The 22,360-nt window shown below is 43.3% G+C and overlaps 1 protein-coding gene across 4 annotated transcripts in view; it reads left to right on the top strand.

Moving 5' to 3' along the window:
- LOC124031796 (intermediate filament family orphan 2-like) overlaps positions 1 to 22,360 on the top strand; it is a 36,419-nt gene that overhangs the window by 3,767 nt on the left and 10,292 nt on the right. For all 4 annotated transcript variants that reach the window (XM_046343472.1, XM_046343469.1, XM_046343473.1 and 1 more), the window contains exons 2-3: positions 12,428 to 12,488; positions 13,998 to 14,096. In XM_046343472.1, coding sequence (XP_046199428.1) covers positions 12,428 to 12,488; positions 13,998 to 14,096 — 160 coding nt within the window. The remainder of the gene's footprint in view (positions 1 to 12,427; positions 12,489 to 13,997; positions 14,097 to 22,360) is intronic.

Genomic DNA, 22,360 nt, shown 5'->3' with positions numbered 1-22,360 from the left:
AATTTAGTCTCAGATAAATAATGAAAGATGTTCAATTTGGTTTAAATAATGCAAAAACACCGTGTTGGAAAAGAAAGTAAAAGTGCAATATGTGCATGTAAAAAAAACGTTTAAGTTCCTTGCTCAGAACATGAGAACATATGAAAGCTGGTGGTTCTTTTTAACATGAGTCTTCAATATTCCCAGTTAAGAAGTTTTAGGTTGTAGTTATTATAGGACTATTTCTCTCTATACCATTTGTATTTCATATACCTTTGACTATTGGATGTTCTTATAGACACTATAGTATTAGTGTCTATTACTATACTATAGTATACAGCTCTGTGCCTCAAGCATTGCGAAGAGCTACTGGCAAATGCAGGAAAGTGCTGTTTGAATGGATGCTTACGAGCCTGCTTCCTACCACCGCCCAGTCAGACTGCTCTATCAAATATCAAATCATAGACTTAATTATAATATAATAAACACACAGAAATATGAGCCTTAGGTCATTAATATGGTCAAATCTGGAAACTATAATTTCGAAAACAAAACATTTATTCTTTCAGTGAAATACGGAACCATTCCGTATTTTATTGAACAGGGGCAACCCTAAGTCTAAATATTGCTGTTACATTGCACAACCTTCAATGTTATGTCATAATGATGTAAAATTCTGGCAAATGAATTACTGTCTTTGTTAGGAAGAAATGGTCTTCACACAGTTCGCAACGAGCCAGGCGGCCCAAACTGCTGCATATACCCTGATGCGAATGCGCTTTTGTTAAATCATCACCCGTTTGGGGAAGTAGGCTGTGATTCGATGATAAATTAACAGGCACCGCATTGATTATATACAACGCCGGACAAGCTAATTAAACTAGTAATATCATCAACCATAGTTAACTAGTGATTATTTTAAGATGGATTGTTTTTTATAAGATAAGTTTAATGCTAGCTAGCAACTTACCTTGGCTCCTTGCTGCACTTGCGTAATAGGTGGTCAGCCGGCCACGCAGTCTCCTCATGGATTGCAATGTAATCGGCCATAATCGGCGCCTTTCACTCTCATACAGGTTTAGTCGCAGGTCATTTCACTCCACACTGACCCATGCTTCCTCTGATAGGTCTGGAATAATATAGTAGGTCGGAGGAGTAGAAGTATCCCATTGCCTCTCTGCTGGGCTCAAGTGCCCCTTGCCCTGTCATTCTCCAGTGGAATGCATTCTCAGGGTTATTTATCCCTGGGTAGGAATTCCAGTGCCAATGTCATTCACATGTTTTTATTCATAATAGAGGCTATTTATTAAAGCATTAAGGACACACACACGTAAACACACTGAGGTGTATTAATCAGATATTATGAACGAGGTGTCTCTTGTTTTCCCTCTCCGTGCCTCTGATGATTCAAACCTAATTGACCAATGGGTGTTCATGGTCGATTTCTCTCAAAGTACCCGTCAATAGGAATAACCAGGATACAGGTCCTATTTATAAACTTGGATTGTGGAATACTAGCTGTTATGCAATGCATGGGGCATTCATCGATGTAGTTTCTGTCGTAACTGTATGGGCTAACACACCATTGGCATATGATGTGCCAAACTGAACATGGCGGTGTGGCTCAGTTGGTAGAGCTTGGGGTTTGCAATGCCAGATTTGCATTTCCAATTCCCATTGGACTCAACAATACAAACATGTATGCAAACACTACTGTAAAGTACTTTGGATAAAAAATATCTGCTGAATGGGCTTCATTTGTGTTTGAAGGTTTGGAGCCATATGTACTTCAGAGTTGTGGTGTGTTCCACTCATTAACTTTGTGAAGCTTTAACAGGGGCCCATTGTTTCAACAAACAGAGAAGCCTGTGTTTTAAAAATAAAGAGTGCTGAGAGAATGAGCTGACTTGGATGACAAAGTGTTATTGTGAGTGCTACCAATTAGGTTGATTTGACAAAGAGGGCATTGGAGTGGCAATGTTGACCTGTGAACAGTGCATTCCAGGTTCAAAGTGCAAACACAATTTTGTTTGGATGTTGATGTTGTACCCTTGAAATGTTTTTTTTTTGTTTTGTTTGAATCCTGTTGATATTCTTTAGGATTAAAATTGGCTCAATGCTTTCAAGCAACTGAATTGGAATGTTCAGGTAGTACCGCCCTGTTTCACTCTGTTTTTAAAGGTCTCCCTAATGAACACGATAGTGGTGTGAGGGTTAGCTCTTTGTTCACCTGCACCCGCCTGCAATTGCTAATAACCAATCCATAACCACCCAACTATATGGATAAAGTGAAAACCCGAGGCCAGCACCCCACCCTAACCCGCTAATATACAAAATACACTGTAGACTACAGTCAGAGTCAGCAGAACTGTTTCTGGACAGGGGGTGCAGGATTTTTTTGTTGCCTAATTTAAAAATGTTTCTGTTTATAATTTCTGACATTTTGGTAAGGCATTTGTTAGTCAACGTGTCTGTTCAACACAGTTGAAGTCGGAAATTTAAATACACTTAGGTTGGAGTCATTAAAACTCGTTTTTCAACCACTGCACCAATTTCTTGTTTACAAACTATAGTTTTGGCAAGTCGGTTAGGACATCTACTTTGTGTATGACACAAGTCATTTCTACAACAATTGTTTCCAGACAGATTATTTCACTTATAATTCACTGTATCACAATTCCAGTGGGTCAGAAGTTTACATACACTAAGTTGACTGTGCCTTTAAAAGCTTGGAAAATTCCAGAAAATGATGTCATGGCTTTAGAAGCTTCTGATGGGCTAATTGACATAATTTGAGTCAATTGGAGGTGTACCTGTGGATGGATTTCAAGGCCGACCTTCACACTCAGTGCCTCTTTGCTTGACATCATGGGAAAATCAAAAGAAATTAGCCAAGATCCCAGAAAAAACATTGTAGACCCCCACAAGTCTGGTTCACCCTTGGGAGCAATTTCCAAATGCCTGAAGGTACCACGTTCATCTGTACAAACAATAGTACGCAAGTATAAACACTAGGGGACCATGCAGCCGTCATACCTGTAACGAACCTCGTCCTCCTCTTCTGAGGAGGAGAAGCGAGAAGGATCGGAGGACCAAAACGCAGTGTGGTAAGTGTCCATAATGTTTATTTTAAACATAAACTGAACACTACGAAATACAAAACAATAAACGGGAAAGGAACGAAACAGTCCCGTGTGGCGACAAACACTGACACGGAAGACAAACACCCACAACCCAAAACGGAAACCCAGGCTACCTAAGTATGATTCTCAATCAGGGACAACAATTGATAGCTGCCTCTGATTGAGAACCATACTAGGCCGAACTCAAAAACCAACATAGACTGCCCACCCAACTCACGCCCTGACCATACTAAAACAAAGATAAAATAACAGAACTATGGTCAGAACGTGACAATACTGCTCAGGAAGGAGACGCGTTCTGTCTCGTAGAGATGAACGTAGTTTGGTGCGAAAAGTATAAATCAACAGAACAACAGCAAAGGACCTTGTGAAGATGCTGGAGGAAACAGGTACAAAAATATGTATATCCACAGTAAAACGAGTCCTATATCGACATAACCTGAAAGACCGCTCAGCAAGGAAGAAGACACTGCTCCAAAACCGCCATAAAAAAGCCAGACTACGGTTTGCAACTGCACATGGGGACAAAGATTGTACTTTTTGGAGAAAGGTCCTCTGGTCTGATGAAACAAAAACAGAGCTGTTTGGCCATCATGACCATTGTAGTGTTTGGTGGAAAGGGGGGAGGCTTGCAAGCCGAAGAACACCATCCCAACCGTGAAGCACGGGGGTGGCAGCATCATGTTGTGTGGGTGCTTTGCTGCAGGAGGGACTCGTGCACTTCACAAAATAGATGGCATCATGTGGATGGAAAATTCTGTGGATATATTGAAGCAACATCTCAAGACATCAGTCAGGAAGTTAAAGCTTGATTGCAAATGGGTCTTCCAAATGGACAATGACCCCAAGCATAGTTCCAAAGTGGTGAGTCAAAATGGCTTAAGGACAACAATATCAAGGTATTGGAGTGGCCATCACAAAGCCCTGACCTCAATCCCAAAGAACATTTGTGGGCAGAACTGAAAAAGCGTGTGCGAGCAAGGAGGTCTACAAACCTGACTCGGTTACACCAGCTCTGTCAGGCGGAATGGGACAAAATTCACCCAATTTATTGTGGGAAGCTTGTGGAAGGCTACCCAAAACATTTGACCCAAGTTAAACAATTTAAAGGCAATGCTACTAAATAATAATTGAGTGTAAACTGACCCACTGGGAATGTAATGAAAGAAATTAAAGCTGAAATAAATCATTCTCTCTACTATTATTCTGACATTTCACATTCTTAAAACAAAGTGGTGATCCTAACTGACATAAAACAGGGAATTTTTACTTGGATTAAATGTCAAATATTGTGAAAAAATTTTTTGGCTAAGGTGTATGTAAACTTCCGACTTCAACTGTACATGCAGCTTCTCTTCTGTCATTATATGTTGCCCTAGATGACTAAATAAACCCTTGCTCACCAGAATAATGTCATAAATCGATAGAATGCATGCTTAAATCTACAGTAGTTGACATCTCTACTTTTTTTCTGTAATCTCTGCTTCTTTCGAGAAGCAAAGACGTTTTAGGGACCAGGGATGAAATGTAACAGTACAAAAGCGGGAAAGATTTTCTATGCAAAATTCCCAAATTACATCAGTTTGACCACTTGTAAGGAAATAGAAAGCTATGAAAACGACCCATGACCCAAGATTTCAGTTCAGTTTGGATGCATGTTTTATGTGGTTAAAATACTATCAGCTTTTATTCTGCTGATAAAGAAAGCACCTCTACAGATGGTATCTAATTGCACATTGGCATTCTCTCAAGATGCTGAAATAAATAAATCATACTCAATCCTGTTCCTGAGTCAACATTTTGCCTACATTTGGTGTATCATTTTACCTCAAGAAATTCTTAATTATTAAGGAGTACATATTAAGGCTGTGCGAGAGGTTATAGACCTGCAGTCAGTGTCCAGATTTAAGTTTCCATTTAACCCATCCAAACAGTAGGTTACAGTCCCGCCTCACAATCATCACACATAACATAACACTGCTATCATCTTCATTTACCACTTCACCAAATCATTCGCAAACATGACTTTTCTGGCCCTCCCTTCTCTTTATTTTAAACTCTCCATTTCGCAGCTTTACTCTTATTGAATTAAACACCGACATGGACTTCTTTTGCTAAATGAATAATGGGCATCAGGAACGGTCTGAAAGGAAGATGTTTCCGAGCGTCCAGAAACAACCTCAGCCCCAGAGTCAATCAAAGGGATAGAAGGAGAGAACCGTGGGTTGATGTTAACTTTTTATCTGCCTGTTCCCAAAGCATTTTGCGATTGGCGTGTCGGCTATTTAGTCTGGTCCTAAAGTGTAGACTTACGCACTGACAGCCAGATAGCCTAAAATAATGGGGGGTAAACTCTATGTGGCCTATAGAGATAAACTGCACCAGAATTAGACATTTATCTATTTGTTTTAAGGTATTTTTATTTTTATTCAACACGTCCACCACCCGCCCTTCATCCACCGCTGATATAATCAAATATGACCTTGTGAACATCGACACCACTCTGATCTGACCATGCCTGGCGTATGCCAGTGTGTTGCTGATGGGCTGCACAAAGAAGCAGCAAGCCACACTGGGTAGGGTACAGAAAAGAGCAAGCAAGATAATAACAAAAAAACTGAGACATCCCATTGACCCTTCCACCACCACAGGCACAGCAGTAAGATTGGTCACTGACATGCACCGACCTGACCACCCTCTCTCTACATGATCTCCTACCACAGAGAAGGGGAGACAGCGATGGCAGAGTCCTCCGCAACCTGAACCAACTGTCCAGCATCAAAGCAAGAACAAATAGACTGAAAAATGTGTCCATAGCCACTGACATCAGACTTTTTAATAACCAAATGGACTTTTCAACTGTAATTGGTTAGGACCTTTTCAAGTGAATGTAGTATCCTGTGTATTTTAAGCATTTAACTAAATGTAACTGCATTCTGCATAATTCAGTCTCGTCGGCTGCAAGCATGAATGAAATAAATCAAAACCAGGGTTATGAGTCAAACCGCGCATCACTAGAACACAACCCTGATCAAGGACCACATAACTACAGTAAAAAATAATAAAAAGTAACACAATACAATAACAATAATGAGGTTGTATACAGGGGGTACCGGTACTGAGTCATTGTGCGTGGCTACAGATTTGTCAAGTTAATTTGTACATGTAGTTAGGGGTGAAGTGACTGCATAGATAAGAAACAGTGAGTGGCAGCAGTGTACAAAACAAATGGGGGAAGGGGGGGGGGCAGTCAATGTAAATAGTCCGGTGGCCATTTTATTCATTGTTCAGCAGTCTTATGACTTGGGGGTAGAAGTGGTTAAGGAGCCTTTTGGTCCAAGACTTAGCGCTCCAGTACCACTTGCCGTGCAGTAGCGGAGAAAACAGTCTATGACTTGAGTGACTGGAGTCTCTGATAATTTTTTGGGATTTCCTCTGACACCGCCTAGTATATAGGTCCTGGATGATAGGAAGCTTGGCCCCAGTGATGTACTGGGCCATACGCACTACCCTCTGTAGCGCCTCACGGGCAGATGCCAAGCAGTTCCCATACCAGGCGGTGATGCAACCGGTCAGGATGCTCTCGATGGTGCAGCTGTAGAACTTTTAGAGGATCTGGGGACCCATGCCAAATCTTTTCAATCTCCTGAGGGGTGAAATGTGTTGTCGTGCCCTCTTCATGACTGTCTTGGTGTGTTTGGACCACGGATAGTTTGTTGGTGATGTGGACACCAAGGAACTTGAAACTCTGGACCCGCTCCACTTCAGCCCTGTCGATGTTAATAGGGTTCTGTTCGGCCTGCCTTTTCCTGTAGTCGACGATCAGCTCCTTTGTCTTGCTCACTTTGAGGGAGAGGTTCTTGTTCTGGCACTACACTGATAGGTCTTTGACCTCCTCCCTATAGGCTGTCTCATCGTTGTCAGTGACCAGGCCTACCACTATTGTGTCGTCAGCAAACTTAATGATGGTGTTGGAGTTGTGTTTGGCCACGCAGTCGTGGGTGAACAGGGAGTACAGGAGGGGACTAAGTACACACCCCTGAGGGGCCACAGTGTTGAGGATCAGTGTGGCAGATGTGTTGTTGCCTACCCTTACCACCTGGGTGCGGCCCGTCAGGAAGTCCAGGATCCAGTTGCAGAGGGAGGTGTTTAGTCAGGCTCCTTAGCTTAGTGATGAGCTTCATGGACACTATGGTGTTGAATGCTGAGCTGTAGTCAATGAATACCATTCTCACATAGGTGTTCCTTTTGTCCAGGTGTGAAAGGCCAGTGTGGAGTGAGACTGAGATATCTTCATCTGTGGATCTGTTGGGGCAGTATACGAATTGGAGTGGGTCTAGGGTATCCGGGAGGATGCTGTTGATGTGAGCCATGACCAGCCTTTTAAAGCTCTTCATAGCTACTGATGTGAGTGCTAGGTTGCGGTATTCATTTAGGCAGGTTTCCTTCGCTTTGGGCACAGGGACTATGGTGGTCTGCTTGAAACATGTAGGTATTACAGACTCGGTCAGGGAGAGGTTGAAAATGTCAGTGAAGACACTTGCCAGTTGGTCTGCTCATGCTTTGAGTACACATCCTGGTAATCCGTCTGTCCCCGCGGCTTTGTGAATGCTCACATCGGCTACCGAGAGCGTTATCACAGTCGTCCAAAACAGCTGGTGCTCTCATGCATGCCTTAGTGTTGCTTGCCTCGAAACGAGCATAAAAGGCATTTAACTCATCTGGTAGGCTCGTGTCAATGGGCAGCTGGCGTCTGGGTTTCCCTTTGTAGTACGTAATAGTTTTCAAGCCCTACCACATGCAACAAGTGTCAGAGCTGTTGTAGTAGGATTCAATCTTAATCCTGTATTGACTCTTTGCTTGTTTGATGGTTTGTCTGAGGGCATAGCGGGATTTCTTAAAAGCGTTCAGGTTACTGTCCCTCTCCTTGAAGCGGCAGCTTTAGCCTTTAGCTCAATGCGGATGTTTCCTTTAATCCATGGCTTCTGGTTGGGATATGTATGTACGGTCGCTGTGTGGGGACGACGTTGTCAATGCACATATTGATGAAGCAGAGGACTGAGGTGGTATACTCCTCAATGCCATTGGATGAATCCCGTAGCATCCGCGTCATCAGACCACTTCCGTATTGAGCAAGTCACTGGTACTTCCTGCTTTAGTTTTTGATTGTAAGCAGGAGGATATAATTATGGTCAGATTTGCCAAATGGAGGGCGAGGGAGAGCTTTGTATGCATCTCTGTGTGTGGAGTAAAGGTGGTCTAGAGTTTTTTCCCTCTGGTTGCACATGTGACATGCTGGTAGAAATGAGGTTAAATGGATTTAAGTTTGCCTGCATTAAAAACCCTGGCCACTAGGAGCTCCGCTTCTGGATGAGCCTTATAGAGTTGGTTGAGTGCGGTCTTACTGGCAGCATCAGTTTGTGGTGCTAAATAGACGGCAACAAATAATATAGATGAGAACTTTCTTGGTAGATAGTGTGGTCTACAGCTTATCATAAGCTACTCTACATCAGGTGAGCAATACCTGAGCAATACCTGAGGTACCAGCTGTTATTGACAAATAGACACACACCCCCACCCCTCGTCTTACCAGATGTAGCTTCTCTGTCCTGCCGATGCATGGAAAATCCCACCAGATCTATATTATCCGTGTCGTCGTTCAGCCAGAACTCGGGGAAACATAAGATATTACAGTGCAAACTACCTGATGATTGCCTCCTCTAAACACATCCCATATTCTTCCAAAAAGGCGAAGCCTATATTTTATTCATTAAAATTGTCAGAGTGCTTGAAATATTACAGATGGTTCTTAAGAGTGACCAATATTCTAACCCTCAGCACATGTCCCATCCTCATCTAGTGAATGGTGATATTAGGGATGGATGTGTTATTTTGTTAATGTTAGTGGAGTCCAGCCAGCACTGCGTCCTGGCTCCCGGCACAAGGACTTGCCTCCTAATGGGATTGGTGTCTGTCTGTGTAACCACCATGCTCCCCTCCCCACCCCAGGCCTTCCTGCAGAGTGAGATGGAGGCTGCACTTCTTAATTCAACCCCCATCCTATTTTGGAGTCTTTGTGAGTCATCAAATATAGATGTGTTAGGAATTTACCATCTGTGGAATGCTTGATATCACGTTCCATGTACTTTGAAAATGAATGTTTCCGATTGTATAATCAGCTAAGCTTATGCAGGCGCTTTAAACTTTTTTGAACTACAGTTTTGACCTAGCTAGTTTACTGAGTGGGTGGCAGTAGTTAAACAATATGATGGCACACATTTAAAAAAGGTTCCCTACACCAAAGGCAACTTTGCAGATCAAAAAGAAGACGATATGCTTAATTTTGTGTTTTCAGTAACATTTTTCTTTGAAGATTATTCACTACATGATCAACAACATTGAACATCTCATTCCAAAATGATGGACATTAATATGGAGTTGGTTTGCTTTGCTATATTAACAGCCTTCACTCTTCTGGGAAGTTTTTCCACTAGATGTTGGAAGATTGCTGTGCGGACTTGCTTCCATTCAGCCACGAGCATTAGTAAGGTTGGGCAATTAGGCCTGGTTCACAGTCGGCGTTCCAATTCATCCCAAAGGTGTTTGATTAGGTTGAGGTCAGGGCTCTGTGCAAGTCAAGTTATTCCACACAGATCTCGACACACCATTTCTGTATAGACCTCGCTTTTTGCATGGGAGCTGAAACAGGAAAGGGACTTCCCCAAACTGTTGCCACAAAGTTGGAAGCACAGAAGCGTATAGAATGCTATTATATGCTGTAGCGTTAAGATTTCCCTCCACGGGAACTAAGGGGCCCGAACCATGAAACACGGCCTCAGACCATTATTCCTCCTCCACCAAACTTTACAGTTGGCACTATGCTTTCGAACACGTAGTGTTCTCCTGGCATCCGCCAAACCCAGATTCTTCTGTCGGACTGCCAGAGGGTGAAGCGTGATTTACCACTCCAGCCGACGCTTGGCATTGCACATGGTGATTTTAGGCTTCTGTGCGGCTGCTCGGCCATGGAATCCCATTTCATAATGCTCCCGACGAACAGTTCTGGTGCTGACTCGGTAGGGAGTGTTCAGCACTTGGTGGTCCCGTTCTGTGAGCTTGTGTGGCCTACCACTTCGTGGCTGAGCCGTTGTTGCTCGTAGATGTTTCCGCTTCACAATAACAGCACTTACAGTTGACCGGGGCAGCTCTAGCGGGGCAGAAATTTGACAAACTGACTTGTTGGAAAGGTGGACAAGTTGAAAGTCACTGAGCTCTTCTGTAAAGCCATTCTTTTCCCATGGTTTTGCCTATGGAGATTGCATGGCTGTGTGCTCGATTTTATACACCTGTCAGCAACGGGTGTGGCTGAAATAGGCAAATCCAATAAGTTGAAGAGGGGGTCCACATCATTTTGTATATATAGTGTATATAAAACGGTACCATTGAAGTCAAATGGCCTTTGTTAAACAAATTAGCGTGGTGGACGTGTAGCTCAGGCAGTAGAGCATGGAGCTTGCAACGCCAGGGTGGGTTTGATTCCTGCTAGGGCCACCCAGACATAAAATGTATGCACGCATGACTGTAAGCTTTGGATAAAAGTGTGTGCTAAGTGGCATATCAACGTAGTATAAGCAAGCAGATCCATGTTAAACACGTTAAAAACAGCCTTGGTGTTTTTGGATGAGCTACAGAATATCTTACACATTTTGCCTCAAGGTTTTTTCATTTTGTTCACAAGCATGGGGACCCACAGGGGAGAATCTCAGTCACAGTTTGACTGTATATTTACAGAGTCAACAGCCATCTCTCCACTGATCTGCTCTCCAGAAGAACAAGGAGTTCTTCAACTGATAAAAGTCTGTGTACTAAAGGAGACAAGCCTACAGATCTAGAATTATGGCTTGGCCATAGTGTAGCCTAACGGTGTAAATGGCAGAAAAAGAGAGACCATCTGAAATGCATGTTAGGCCAAAACAACGCACTCGTGTAACTGAATCAATGGGCGATTCTTGGCTATCCCTGAGTCGTTGGCATATGTGGCAGTGGCAGCCTATGTTTGTCATATCTCAGCTATCTTTACATGCATCGCTTACCTACCACACACAGGCACACGAATCAATGTATTCTCTTAAACTACCCCGTCTCCTGATGCTTCAAAGTGATAGAGGGCCACTGAGTGCATAGTGTTGACAGTGAGATCATGTTCTTTTCCTTGTCCACTTTGTAGCGTTCCTCGAAAGAGAGCCGCCATTTTCTGTTTCTCGGAGACGACAGGGATAATTGTCTAGCATATGTGACATCTGTGACAACCTGATGAAGGCATCACGTTGAAACACTCGACACACTTAAGTGACGCGCTAAAGAACGAGGACCATATTGACAATAGGCCTTTTGATGATGCAGGGAAATGACGTGTTTGAGAACATTGAATGGTTGACATTGTAACTGAGCAAAATAAAGCACGGCTATCTTGTCTTTACGACCCACCCCTTTTCACTTTTATTCTCCCAGTCGCTGTAAGTAATGTTTGCCCACGGGATGGTAAATAGTTATTGCAAAGAGAACAGTCCAATGGTATTTGCTTAGTAACCTTCCGGGTGTGACCTATCTCTCTCTCTCTCTAAGTCGACATAAGATGCTGTCATCACTGTCCGTACCAGGCTTATTGCACTGCTATTAAAGCAGATGTACATAACCTAGACAAGTTACCTCGTCGATACCTTTTTGACGTATGACTGTTGCAGTGTAATAATTCATTGTGACTTGAGCATTTGTCTTAAAGTTGGTCACATTGTTTCCGTGACTCGGTGAGAAGAAGGCCAAAGGTACAGTAGGCGTCAACCGCGCCTGTGTGATGAGGAGACCTGAAACTCCCAGTGCTAATGCCTAGGTTTTTAGCTCATCAAGCTAACACGGTCTTGTGTTGCGCCGGAGACACATGGTCTGTTGAGCCTCAGCCAAGGCGACTCTCCATTGAACAGCAAGACTAGACAGAGGAAAGCACAGTGTTTACTACATAGCAACAAAGCTGTGGACAGTTACAGACTTCCCTGACATTGTATCACTGTCCTCCATGCATTTAGTGGACAACAGAGAACAAAGAAAATGGCTGAATGAGTAGGAAAGACTTTCTGGCTCCCAGGTTGATGATTTCACATGGTTAGTTGATTGCTTGCGCTACTAGGGTGATTGTGGGTAAACAGGCTACAGGGGTGTCTGCTCAAATGATCTGTGTTAGGATTTATACAGGGCTGACCCTGGGACTGTACTAACCAAACCGCGTCTGTGTGTGTGTTGTGTTCCAGATGGGAGGAGGAGCTGTCTAAGCGCCAGCAGATGGAGGCCATGGTGGAGACACTACAGGAGGTGAGAGCTCGCCATTTTAAATCATCACACCTGTACCATACTCCCTAACCGCATCCCAATACTTCTCCTGAAGTATCCAGGCATGGGAAAGAGGGAGATTTCAACATATTTCTTAGAATGGTAATTTTCCTTTTAAATCCAAAGTTCAAATGTCATTGGCCATTAAAGCTAGAATCCTTAGTTGCTATTAGTACACACAACCCCCCCCCCCCCGTTCCATACTTTTTTTTGTCTTTCCAATTCACCCTCTAAATGGCATACGTTATTATAATCTATTTCTCAATTGTCTCAAGGCTTAAGAATCCTTCTTTAACCTGTCTCCTCTCCATCTAAACGGGTTGAATCGGATTTAACAAGTGACATCAATAAGGGATCATAGCTTTCACCTGGATTCACCTGGTCAGTTTGTGTCATGGAAAGAGCAGGCTGTTCATAATGTTTTGTACACTCAGTGTATCCTCATTGATTCTTGACGAATATAACTTATAAATGCCTCACGAGCCTAATTCGTACCCCATCAGAACCCCAAATATAAGCTTGTTTTACTCTGTTGTAAACAATAGAAATATAAACAAAGACTGTATAGCCTCAAAACATAACATCTGTCATTTTGATTTCATGGATGGTCCGTTCTTACATCCATAGCTCTATGTATGAATGGTCTCTAGCTACGAGTGGTTATATTTCTCTAGGCCCATCCCTCAGCTTTTTACCAAAACAGAGGCAGGGTGGCTGCTTTGGTATTGTTTTAATAAAGGATTCTAGCTTTCATTAAAGGGACATCCATGAGGGCAAGTGAATAAGTGCACACATACAGGTTCTTGGGATGCAAGCTCAGCCTCTGTGTCATGTTTGTGTGTATTTTGCATGATTGCCAGTAAGCTCCCTATTCAGCAGGTGCGATAACATATCTCCAGATGCCTCTGACGTATTGCAATGTGCTGTGTGTCTGTACGCTGTTCTACAGAACAGAATGGGAAAGTTCATGATAGAAAACAGATATGGGTGGGGACTTCACATGCTTTAGTCCCCATGTGTATATGTTAGTCAGTGGGAACAGTGGTGTGTTAATGTGTTTTAAACCCCCCCCCCCCCCAAGACCCGAGATCACATTACCCCCCCCCAAAAAACAGCCAAGATCACTGACTCTCCCTGACTAACTATGCCTCGACTGTTCCTGCTAGCTGCATTCCAGATGACTTTTATTGGAGCTCTTGGCCCAGAACCCAAGACTCAATCCACTTTGGAATGTTGTTGTTGTGATGCATCAAATGAGTGGATTGTAGAGTGATTAAATGACTTTTCAAACATGTTATGCAGAAAGGGCTGCTCTTATAATAGGAGTTGAACTTACGTTTTTTTGTAAGGTGTTTTAGGACACATTTTCTAAGCACATGCCTTACGCATGGTTATTCGCAAATGTGTGTAAATTGTATTGAGCCATGGTATGTCAATAGATTAGTTGTAGAGTGTGATGTGTCTGTCTGTTCCACGGTCTGCCCTCTCCAGAGTGCCCAGGAGTCTGAAGTGGTTCAGGGGCAGCTCACTGAGAAGGTGGAGAGACTCAAGACAGAGCTGGTGGTCTTCAAGAGCCTCATGACTGACAATGTAAGTATGACACTCAGGCGTTCTTCAACAGTCCCTTATTCTCCTGGTATTTACACAGAAATGTCATGGTAAAAGGTTAAGTAAATAGTAATCACTTAGTAGTTTTGTGTGCTCCATTTAAACTAGAAACACCCAACCAACTTTAAATTGTGCGGACTGGTTCAACTTACTGTAAGTTTGCAAAGCTTTTTGACACTATTTATACTTTGTTTTTAAAATCACACCCATTTATTGCCACCCGCCCAACGTAAATCTATTCATCCATCCACCCACCTCTTCTGCAACTGGATGCATGCTACCACTCTCTCCTGTCGGTGATATGTACAGCCCGGCAGTCAGAATGCTCAGCACACATTTTTGTCATACCACACATGGACAGTCTCCCTTGAACCCTGAGGCTAAGAAATTCCTTTGGAATTGGTTAGAGGCAGGCAGGCAGAACAGCAGGCAGGCAGGCACAGGCAGGCAGACGAACGGATGGGTGGCCGGGCGGACAGACACAGGCAGAGTAGGAGTGAGATGAGAAACCCCTATGGCTCGCCTCACACAGCCTCCGCCTATTCTTTGAGGCTCTGTGGTTTTGGCCTGCTTTCTAATGAACTCCAGCTGGGCTCCGGACTCGCCCAGTCTGTGGTCTGGAGTAGCTACGTTCACAGATTAGCCAAAACCCGGCCCGACTACTGTTTCACACGCAACCACACTTTGCCCTTCCCAGTCACTTTTGAACCCTTTCAAGTTAATTTGTTCTTTGTTTAAAAAATGGCACTGTCTGTTAAAGGGGAAGTTTACCTTAAATCCAACATTACCTATGTGATTCCATACATTGAAACTATACTGAACAAAAATATAAACTCAACATGTAAAGTGTTGGTTTCATGAGCTGAAATAAAAGATCCCAGACATTTTCCTTAGCACAAAACGCTTATTTATCTCCAATTTTGAGCACAAATTTCTGTTAGTGAGCACTTCTCATTTGCCAAGATAATCCATCCACCTGACAGATATGGCATATCAAGAAGCTGATTAAACAGCACGATCATTACACAGGTGTACCTTGTGCTGGGGACAATAAAAGGCCACTCTTTTTGCAGTTTTGTCACACAACACAATGCCACAGATGTCTCAAGTTTTGAGGGCGCGTGCAATTGCCAGAGAATTTAATGATAATTTCTCTACGATAAGCTGCCTCCAACGTTGTTTTCAAAAATGTGCAGTACGTCCAACCGGCCTCACAACCGCAGACCACATGTTTAACCACGCCAGCTCAGGACCTCCACATCCGGCTTCATCACCTGCGGGATCGTCTGAGACCAGCCACCCGAACAGCTGATGAAATTGTGGGTTTGTACAACCAAGTATTTTCTGCACAAACTCGGGGAAGCTCATCTGCGTGCTCATCATCCTAAGCAGGGTCTTGACCTGACTGCAGTTTGGCGTCGTAACCCGAGGTCAGTGGGTAAATGCTCACCTTCGATGGCCATGGGCACACTAGAGAATCCAGGTTTCAACTGTACCAGGCAGATGGCAGACAGCATGTTTGGTGTTGTATGGGCGAGTGGTTTGTTGATGTCAACGTTGTGAACATAGTGCCCCCTGGTGGTGGTGGGGTTTATGGTATGGGCATAAGCTACGGACAACAACCACAATTGCATTTTACCGATTACAATCTTAATGCACAGAGATACCATGACGAGACCCTGAGGCCCGTTGTCGTACCATTCATCCGCCACCATCACCTCATGTTTCAGCATGACAATGCACAGCCCCATGTTGCAAGGATCTGTACACAATTCCTGGAAGCTGAAAATGTCCCAGTTCTTCCATGGCCTGCATACTCGCCAGACATGTCACCCATTGAGCATGTTTGCGATGCTCTGGATTGACGTGGACGACAGCGTGTTCCAGTTCCCACCAATATCCAGCAACTTTGCATCGCCATTGAAGAGGAGTGGGACAACCTTCCACAGCCAAAACCAACAGCCTGATCAACCCTATGCAAAGGAGATATGTCACGCTGCATGAGGCAAATGGTGTCTACACCAGATACTGACTGGTTTTCTGGTCCATGCCCCTACCTTTTCTAAAGGTTTCTGTGACCAACAGATGCATATCTGTATTCCCAGTCATGTGAAATCCATATATTAGGGCCTAATGAATTTGTTTCAAATGTACTTATATGAACTGTAACTCAGTAAAACCTTTGAAATTGTTGCATGTTGTGTTTATATTTTTGGTCGTGTAGTTAGGTGTAGTTTGCCTTCTCCCCTTCTCTCTCCCTGCAGTCTAGAACTGGAAAGTTGTATTGCTAGCTCTGCTCTGTTGTCAGTAGACACATTTTATTGAAAGCTTATGTCCTAATGAGACATTTTTTTAAATCAAAAGTACTATCGGTCAGGAAATGTGTACTTCTCCAACTAAAACAATTTAGATGATTTTATATAATTATTTTATGTGGCCGACTGCAACAACACCAGAGATAGGTAACAACTGTGCATGTGCGCTCTTGTGAGGAAATACCTTTACATAAAAATGGCAGATTAGGTATGCGAAGTAAAACAACAACCTACAAACATGTCTGACGACGAAATACTCGCGAGTAATTAATGAAACTCCTGGACGGGCGTTGATGGTGTCGTCGAACCGTATTTATTTGAGCCTGAGTTTTCTGACAAAGAATTGAGGAAAATTGAGCTTCACATGGCCGCTGTCGCTCTTGCCACCGAGGCCACAGCAGCAGGACCACAGCCCCAGCCTCTCCCAGGATGAACGCAGATTGGTGGTGCAGTTGTGGTAACTGTGCATCAATGTTGATGAATGCTTCATTTGATGATGAGGAGCAGTTAGTTTGCTTTCCTGACCACAGGGATTTTGCTGTCCTTCAACTCTGGTGCCTGGAAACATTTTTCAGTATCCCAAAAAGAAATTGGAGACGCAACTCCGTTCCGGCTGGGCCAAAAGTACAGTTATCCAACATGTAAGTAGCTGAACTTTACTTTATTGAAATATCGCTTATCATAAAGCTCAATGAGCTGGACCGTTGTGGGTATATGTTTTTATATTAGCCCAAACACTGTCTTGATATGTTTTCACATTATCACAATGCTATTTGAGTAAGATATAGGAAATATAGGCCTACATAATTGAACTTGAAATAACAGCAACAACTATGAACAGAAAATAATAACCTGTTTTCATATTGTCAAGAAATAAAATGTTATAAGTACATGGCTACTGCTCCAGATTGTCAAATCCACTTTGTCCTTTGATTTAAAATTGTTATTCCAGGCCGTTCAGACTGGTCTTCTACCGCATCGTTTTGGAATGGGTCCTCCGTGGCGAGACACTGGGTCCATATAGGTCTTCTACCGCATCGTTTTGGAATGGGTCCTCTGTGGCGAGACACTGGGTCCATATAGGTCTTCTACCGCATCGTTTTGGAATGGGTCCTCTGTGGCGAGACACTGGGTCCAGGAGTCTGGATTACTCTCCCATCCTGCGTGTTAAATGCCATCCGCACTAAATATCCATCACCCTATGGGGTCTACACTGGTTTTTGGGAAGTGAAAGACTCCCAGGGCTTGTAAACAGTTGAAGTGAATGGTTTGTGCTACTCCCAGCCTGTGATGGGTGTCAGGTTAGGTACAGTTGAAGTCGAAAGTTTACATACACTTAGGTTGGAATCATTAAAATTCATTTTTCAACCACTCCACAAAGTTCTTGTTGAACAAACTATAGTTTTGGCAAGTCAGTTAGGCAAGTCTACTTTGTGCATGACACAAGTAATTTTTCCAACAATTGTTGACAGACAGATTATTTCACTGTATCACAATTCTAGTGGCTCAGAAGTTCACATACACGAAGTTGACTGTGCCTTTAAACAGCTTGGAATTCCAGAAAATTATGTCATGGCTTTAGACAGTGGTCACCAAACTACGGCCCGCGGGCCGGATACGGCCCGTCAGCACATTTGGCCCGGCCCTCTGAACAATACCAGAGACGCTATCGATTTTTTTTCCTATTTGGCCTCCAGAAAAAAAATCCTAGGCCCGGCCCTGTCAAAGAGAGAACGGAATAATGACGAAAAGGTTAGGTAAGAGAAAAATTGATTCAGAATGCAGGGTATTTAACCTGCAGTGGACAAACGATTATTTTTTTGTTCAATGCAAAGAAAAGTCTGTTTGTCTCATCTGTCAAGAGACGGTGGCGGTATTCAAAGAATACAATCTTCGCCGACACTATGAATCCCGTCACAAAGACAAGTACGATAGCTTGCAAGGCCAAATACAAGCAGACAAACTCTCAAAGCTAAAAAGTGGACTACTATCTCAGCTGAACCAGGCATCCGTTCGGGCCAGCTTTCGGGTTGCTAAACTGATAGCAAGAAGCGGTAAGCCTTTCACTGACGGAGAGTTTGTTAAGAAATGTATGGATGCTGTCGCGGAGGAGGTGTGTCCCGAGAAGAAAGATGCATTTAATGCCGTAAGTCTGTCGGCGAGTACAATCACCAGACGCGTTGAAGAAATCGGGAGTAATGTATATGCCAAGCTGCAGCAGAAGACGAAAGAATTTGACTTTCTTTCTTTGGCACTGGATGAGAGCAGGGACGTGCAAGACACAGCGCAACTGCTCATTTTTATTCGTGGAGTTAGCGCAAACTTTGAGATATGCGAGGAGCTGGCAGCCCTCCAAAGTCTCAAAGGGACTACAACGGGAGAGGATATTTTTGACAAAGTGTGCCAAACCATGGAGAAGTTGGACCTGGACTGGTCAAAGCTAGCTAGCATCACGACTGACGGGGCTCCTAGCATGGTGGGCGAAACTCGCGGTCTAATAGGACGCATGAACCGGGAGTTGGAAAAAGGGGTCTCACCGCCCGCTACGAGTCCACTGCCTAATTCACCAGCAAGCACTGTGCTGCAAAGTGTTGACGTGGGATTCTGTAATGAAGGTTGTGGTGTCGTGCATAAACTTCATCAGAGCAAAGGGACTTAAACACAGGCAGTTCCAAGAATTCCTGTCTGAACTGGGGCAGAGTTTTGAGGCGTTTTTACGAGCTGCTACCCGAAATTAACGCATTTCTTCATTTAAAAGACAAAACGGTCCCAGAGCTGATCGACCCAGAATGGAAATGGCACCTCGCATTTTTAACAGACGTGACAGAAATACTTAACAGTCTTAACTTGAAGCTACAAGGCGAGGGGAAACTCATTTGTGACATGTATTCACACATAAAAGCATTTGAGGTGAAATTAGCGCTGCTTTTGGAACAAGTGAAAAAGCGCAACTTCGTCCATCTTCCTGCTACCCAAAACCTGTCGACAGAGAACCCAGCAGTCCCGTTCCCAGCTGAAAAGTGCGTGGAAGCACTGGAAATGCTGAAGGCGGAGTTCGGTGTGCGATTCAGTGAACTACATGTTCATGCAAAAGAAATCCGTCTTTTTCAGAACCCCTTTGTTGCCGACATTGATGACTTAAATGTAAAAAAGCCCAGCCTTCATATCAGTTTGAGTTGGCTGAGTTACAGAACTGTGATGTTCTGAAAGACGCATTTAAGCCCAACAGTCTCATTGACTTCTATGCCGCCCTCCCAAACGACACATATCCAAACATCAAAAAACACGCAATGAAAATGTCCACAGTTTTTGGCAGCACGTATATCTGCCCTTTTCTCGCATGAAACTGCTGAAAACCCCGATGAGATCAAGATTGACAGATGAACATTTGCATCAGTGCTTGAGACTGGCTGTAACTAGAATGGAACCTGATATTCAACTTCTCACCAGCCAGATGCAGGCCCACAGTTCACACTGATGAACATACCTAGGTAAGCTCACTTTTCTGACTTGAATGAGTCATTCTGAGCATAAACAAATATAATCATAATAAAATCTACTGGGATAAAATCCATCTTTACAACCATACTGGTAGTGAAATGTATTGTGCTGTGTAGGTGCTGTATCACTTAGTTCAGTTTCTCAACCTGCTTCTTTTGTGGTTTTCACAGGGAAGTTGATGAGAGAGAGCTGCAAACAGCGGTGTCTACAAGCCTACTGGAACCTACAAAAGGATTATAAGGAAGGAACACAAGAACTTTATGAGACTGCTCATATGTGTCAGAGAGATTCTGCTCTGACAACTGAGCTGAACTTTTATCTGTTAAGATTGTGCATGGCACGACAGAAAGTTAATGTTCCATGGCTTTTTTTCTATGAAGAACCCAGAGAGAGTTATTTAATTATTTATTTCATTAATAGTGTTATTATTTGTTTCCTGACTTTTTTTCTGTAAAGAACCTGGAAAGGGTTATTTGGTTATGTGTGGCTTTCTGGAAAACAATAAAAAAATTAAGCTCCCCTACGATCGTCACACTTTTTCTGTTACAGACTGACACCGGCCCCCCATCAGAGAAGGGAAAAGTTATGTGGCCCTCACAGGAAAAAGTTTGGGGACCCCTGCTTTAGAAGCTTCTGATGGGCTAATTGGCATCATTTGAGTCAATTGGAGGTGTACCTGTGGCTGTATTTCAAGGTCAACCTTCAAACTCAGTGCCTCTTTGCTTGACATCATGGGAAAATCAAAAGAAATCAGCCAAGACCTCAGAAAAAAATTGTAGCCCTCACAAGTCTGGTTCATCCTTGGGAGCAATTTCCAAACGCCTGAAGGTACCACGTTCATCTGTACAAACAATAGTGCGCAAATATAAACACCTTGGGACCAGAAATAGCGATATACAAAATGACTTACCTTTGATGATTTTCTTCTGTTGGCACTCCAAAAGGTCCCAGTTACATCACAAATGGTCCTTTTGTTCGATAATGTCCTTCTTTATATCCATAAAAACTCAGTTTAGCTGGCACGCTTCAGTCAATAATCTACCCAGTTTCTCTCCATCAAAATGCATACAAAATGAATCCCAAACATTACTAATAAACTTTTCCAAACAAGTCAAACAATGTTTATAAACAATCCTTGGGTACCCTAATACGTAAATAAATGATACAATTTAAAACGGAGAATCGGTATTGTCTTTACCGGAGAAAAATACCAAAGAACACGTTCTCTTCCACTCGCTTGGAAACACTACAGCCAAAATGGGGTTGTTCTCGGGGTTTCGCCTGCCATAACAGTTCTATTATACTCACAGACATAGTTGTAACAGTTTTAGAAACTTTAGATTGCATATCCTAGCTTCTGGGCCTGAGTAACAGGCAGTTTACTTTGGGCACGCTTCATCCGGACGTCAAAATACTGCCCCCTACCCAAGAGAGGTTAACATTGCTCCAGCCGATGCTTGGCATTCAGCATGGTGATCTTAGGCTTCTGTGAGGCTGCTCGGCCATGGAAACCCATTTCATGAAGCTCCCGATGAACAGTTCTTGTGCCTACATTGCTTCCAGAGCAAGTTTGGAACTCGGTAGTGAGTGTTGCAACCGAAGACAGATGGTTTTCACCCTCTTCAGCACTCGGCTATCCTGTTCTGTGAGCTTGTGTGGACTACCACTTCACGGCTGAGCCGTTGTTGCTCCTAGACATCTCCACTTCACAATAACAGCACTTACAGTTGACCGGGGCAGTTCTAGCAGGGCAGAAATTTGACGAACTGACTTGTTGGAAAGGTGGCATCCTATGACAGTGCCACATTGGAAGTCACTAAGCTCTTCAGTAAGGCCATTCTACTACCAATATTTGTCTATGGAGAATGCATGGCTGTGTCCTTGATTTTATACACCTGTCAGCAATGGGTGTGTTTGAAATAGCAAAATTCACTAACTTGAAGGGTTGCCCACATACTTTTGTGTATATAGTGTATCTTATACTGAACAAAAATATAAACACATGGTCACATGTTTCATGAGCTGAAATTTACATTTACATTTAAGTCATTTAGCAGACGCTCTTATCCAGAGCGACTAATAAAAGATCCCAGGATTTTCTCATTTGCCAAGATAATTCATCCATCTGACAGGTGTGGCGAATTAAGAAGCTGATAAAACAGCATGATCATTACACAGGTGCACCTTGTGCTGGGGATAATAAAAGGCCACTCTGAAATGTGCAGTTTTGTCACACAACACAATGCCACAGATGTCTCAAGTTTTGTGGGAGCATGCATTCAGCATGCTGACTACAAGAATGTCTGCCAGGCTGTTGCCAGAGAATTGAATGTTACTTTCTCTACCATAAGCTGCCGCCAAACTTGTTTTGGCAGAGTGTCCAACCGGCCTCACAACCGCAGACCACATGTAGGTGATGAAACTCGTGAG

The sequence above is a fragment of the Oncorhynchus gorbuscha genome, linkage group LG03 (assembly GCF_021184085.1).
Source record: "Oncorhynchus gorbuscha isolate QuinsamMale2020 ecotype Even-year linkage group LG03, OgorEven_v1.0, whole genome shotgun sequence".
Classification (NCBI taxonomy): Eukaryota; Metazoa; Chordata; class Actinopteri; order Salmoniformes; family Salmonidae; genus Oncorhynchus; species Oncorhynchus gorbuscha.
Note: the sequence above shows the minus strand (reverse complement) of the source record. Positions and strands in the feature narration are given on the sequence as shown.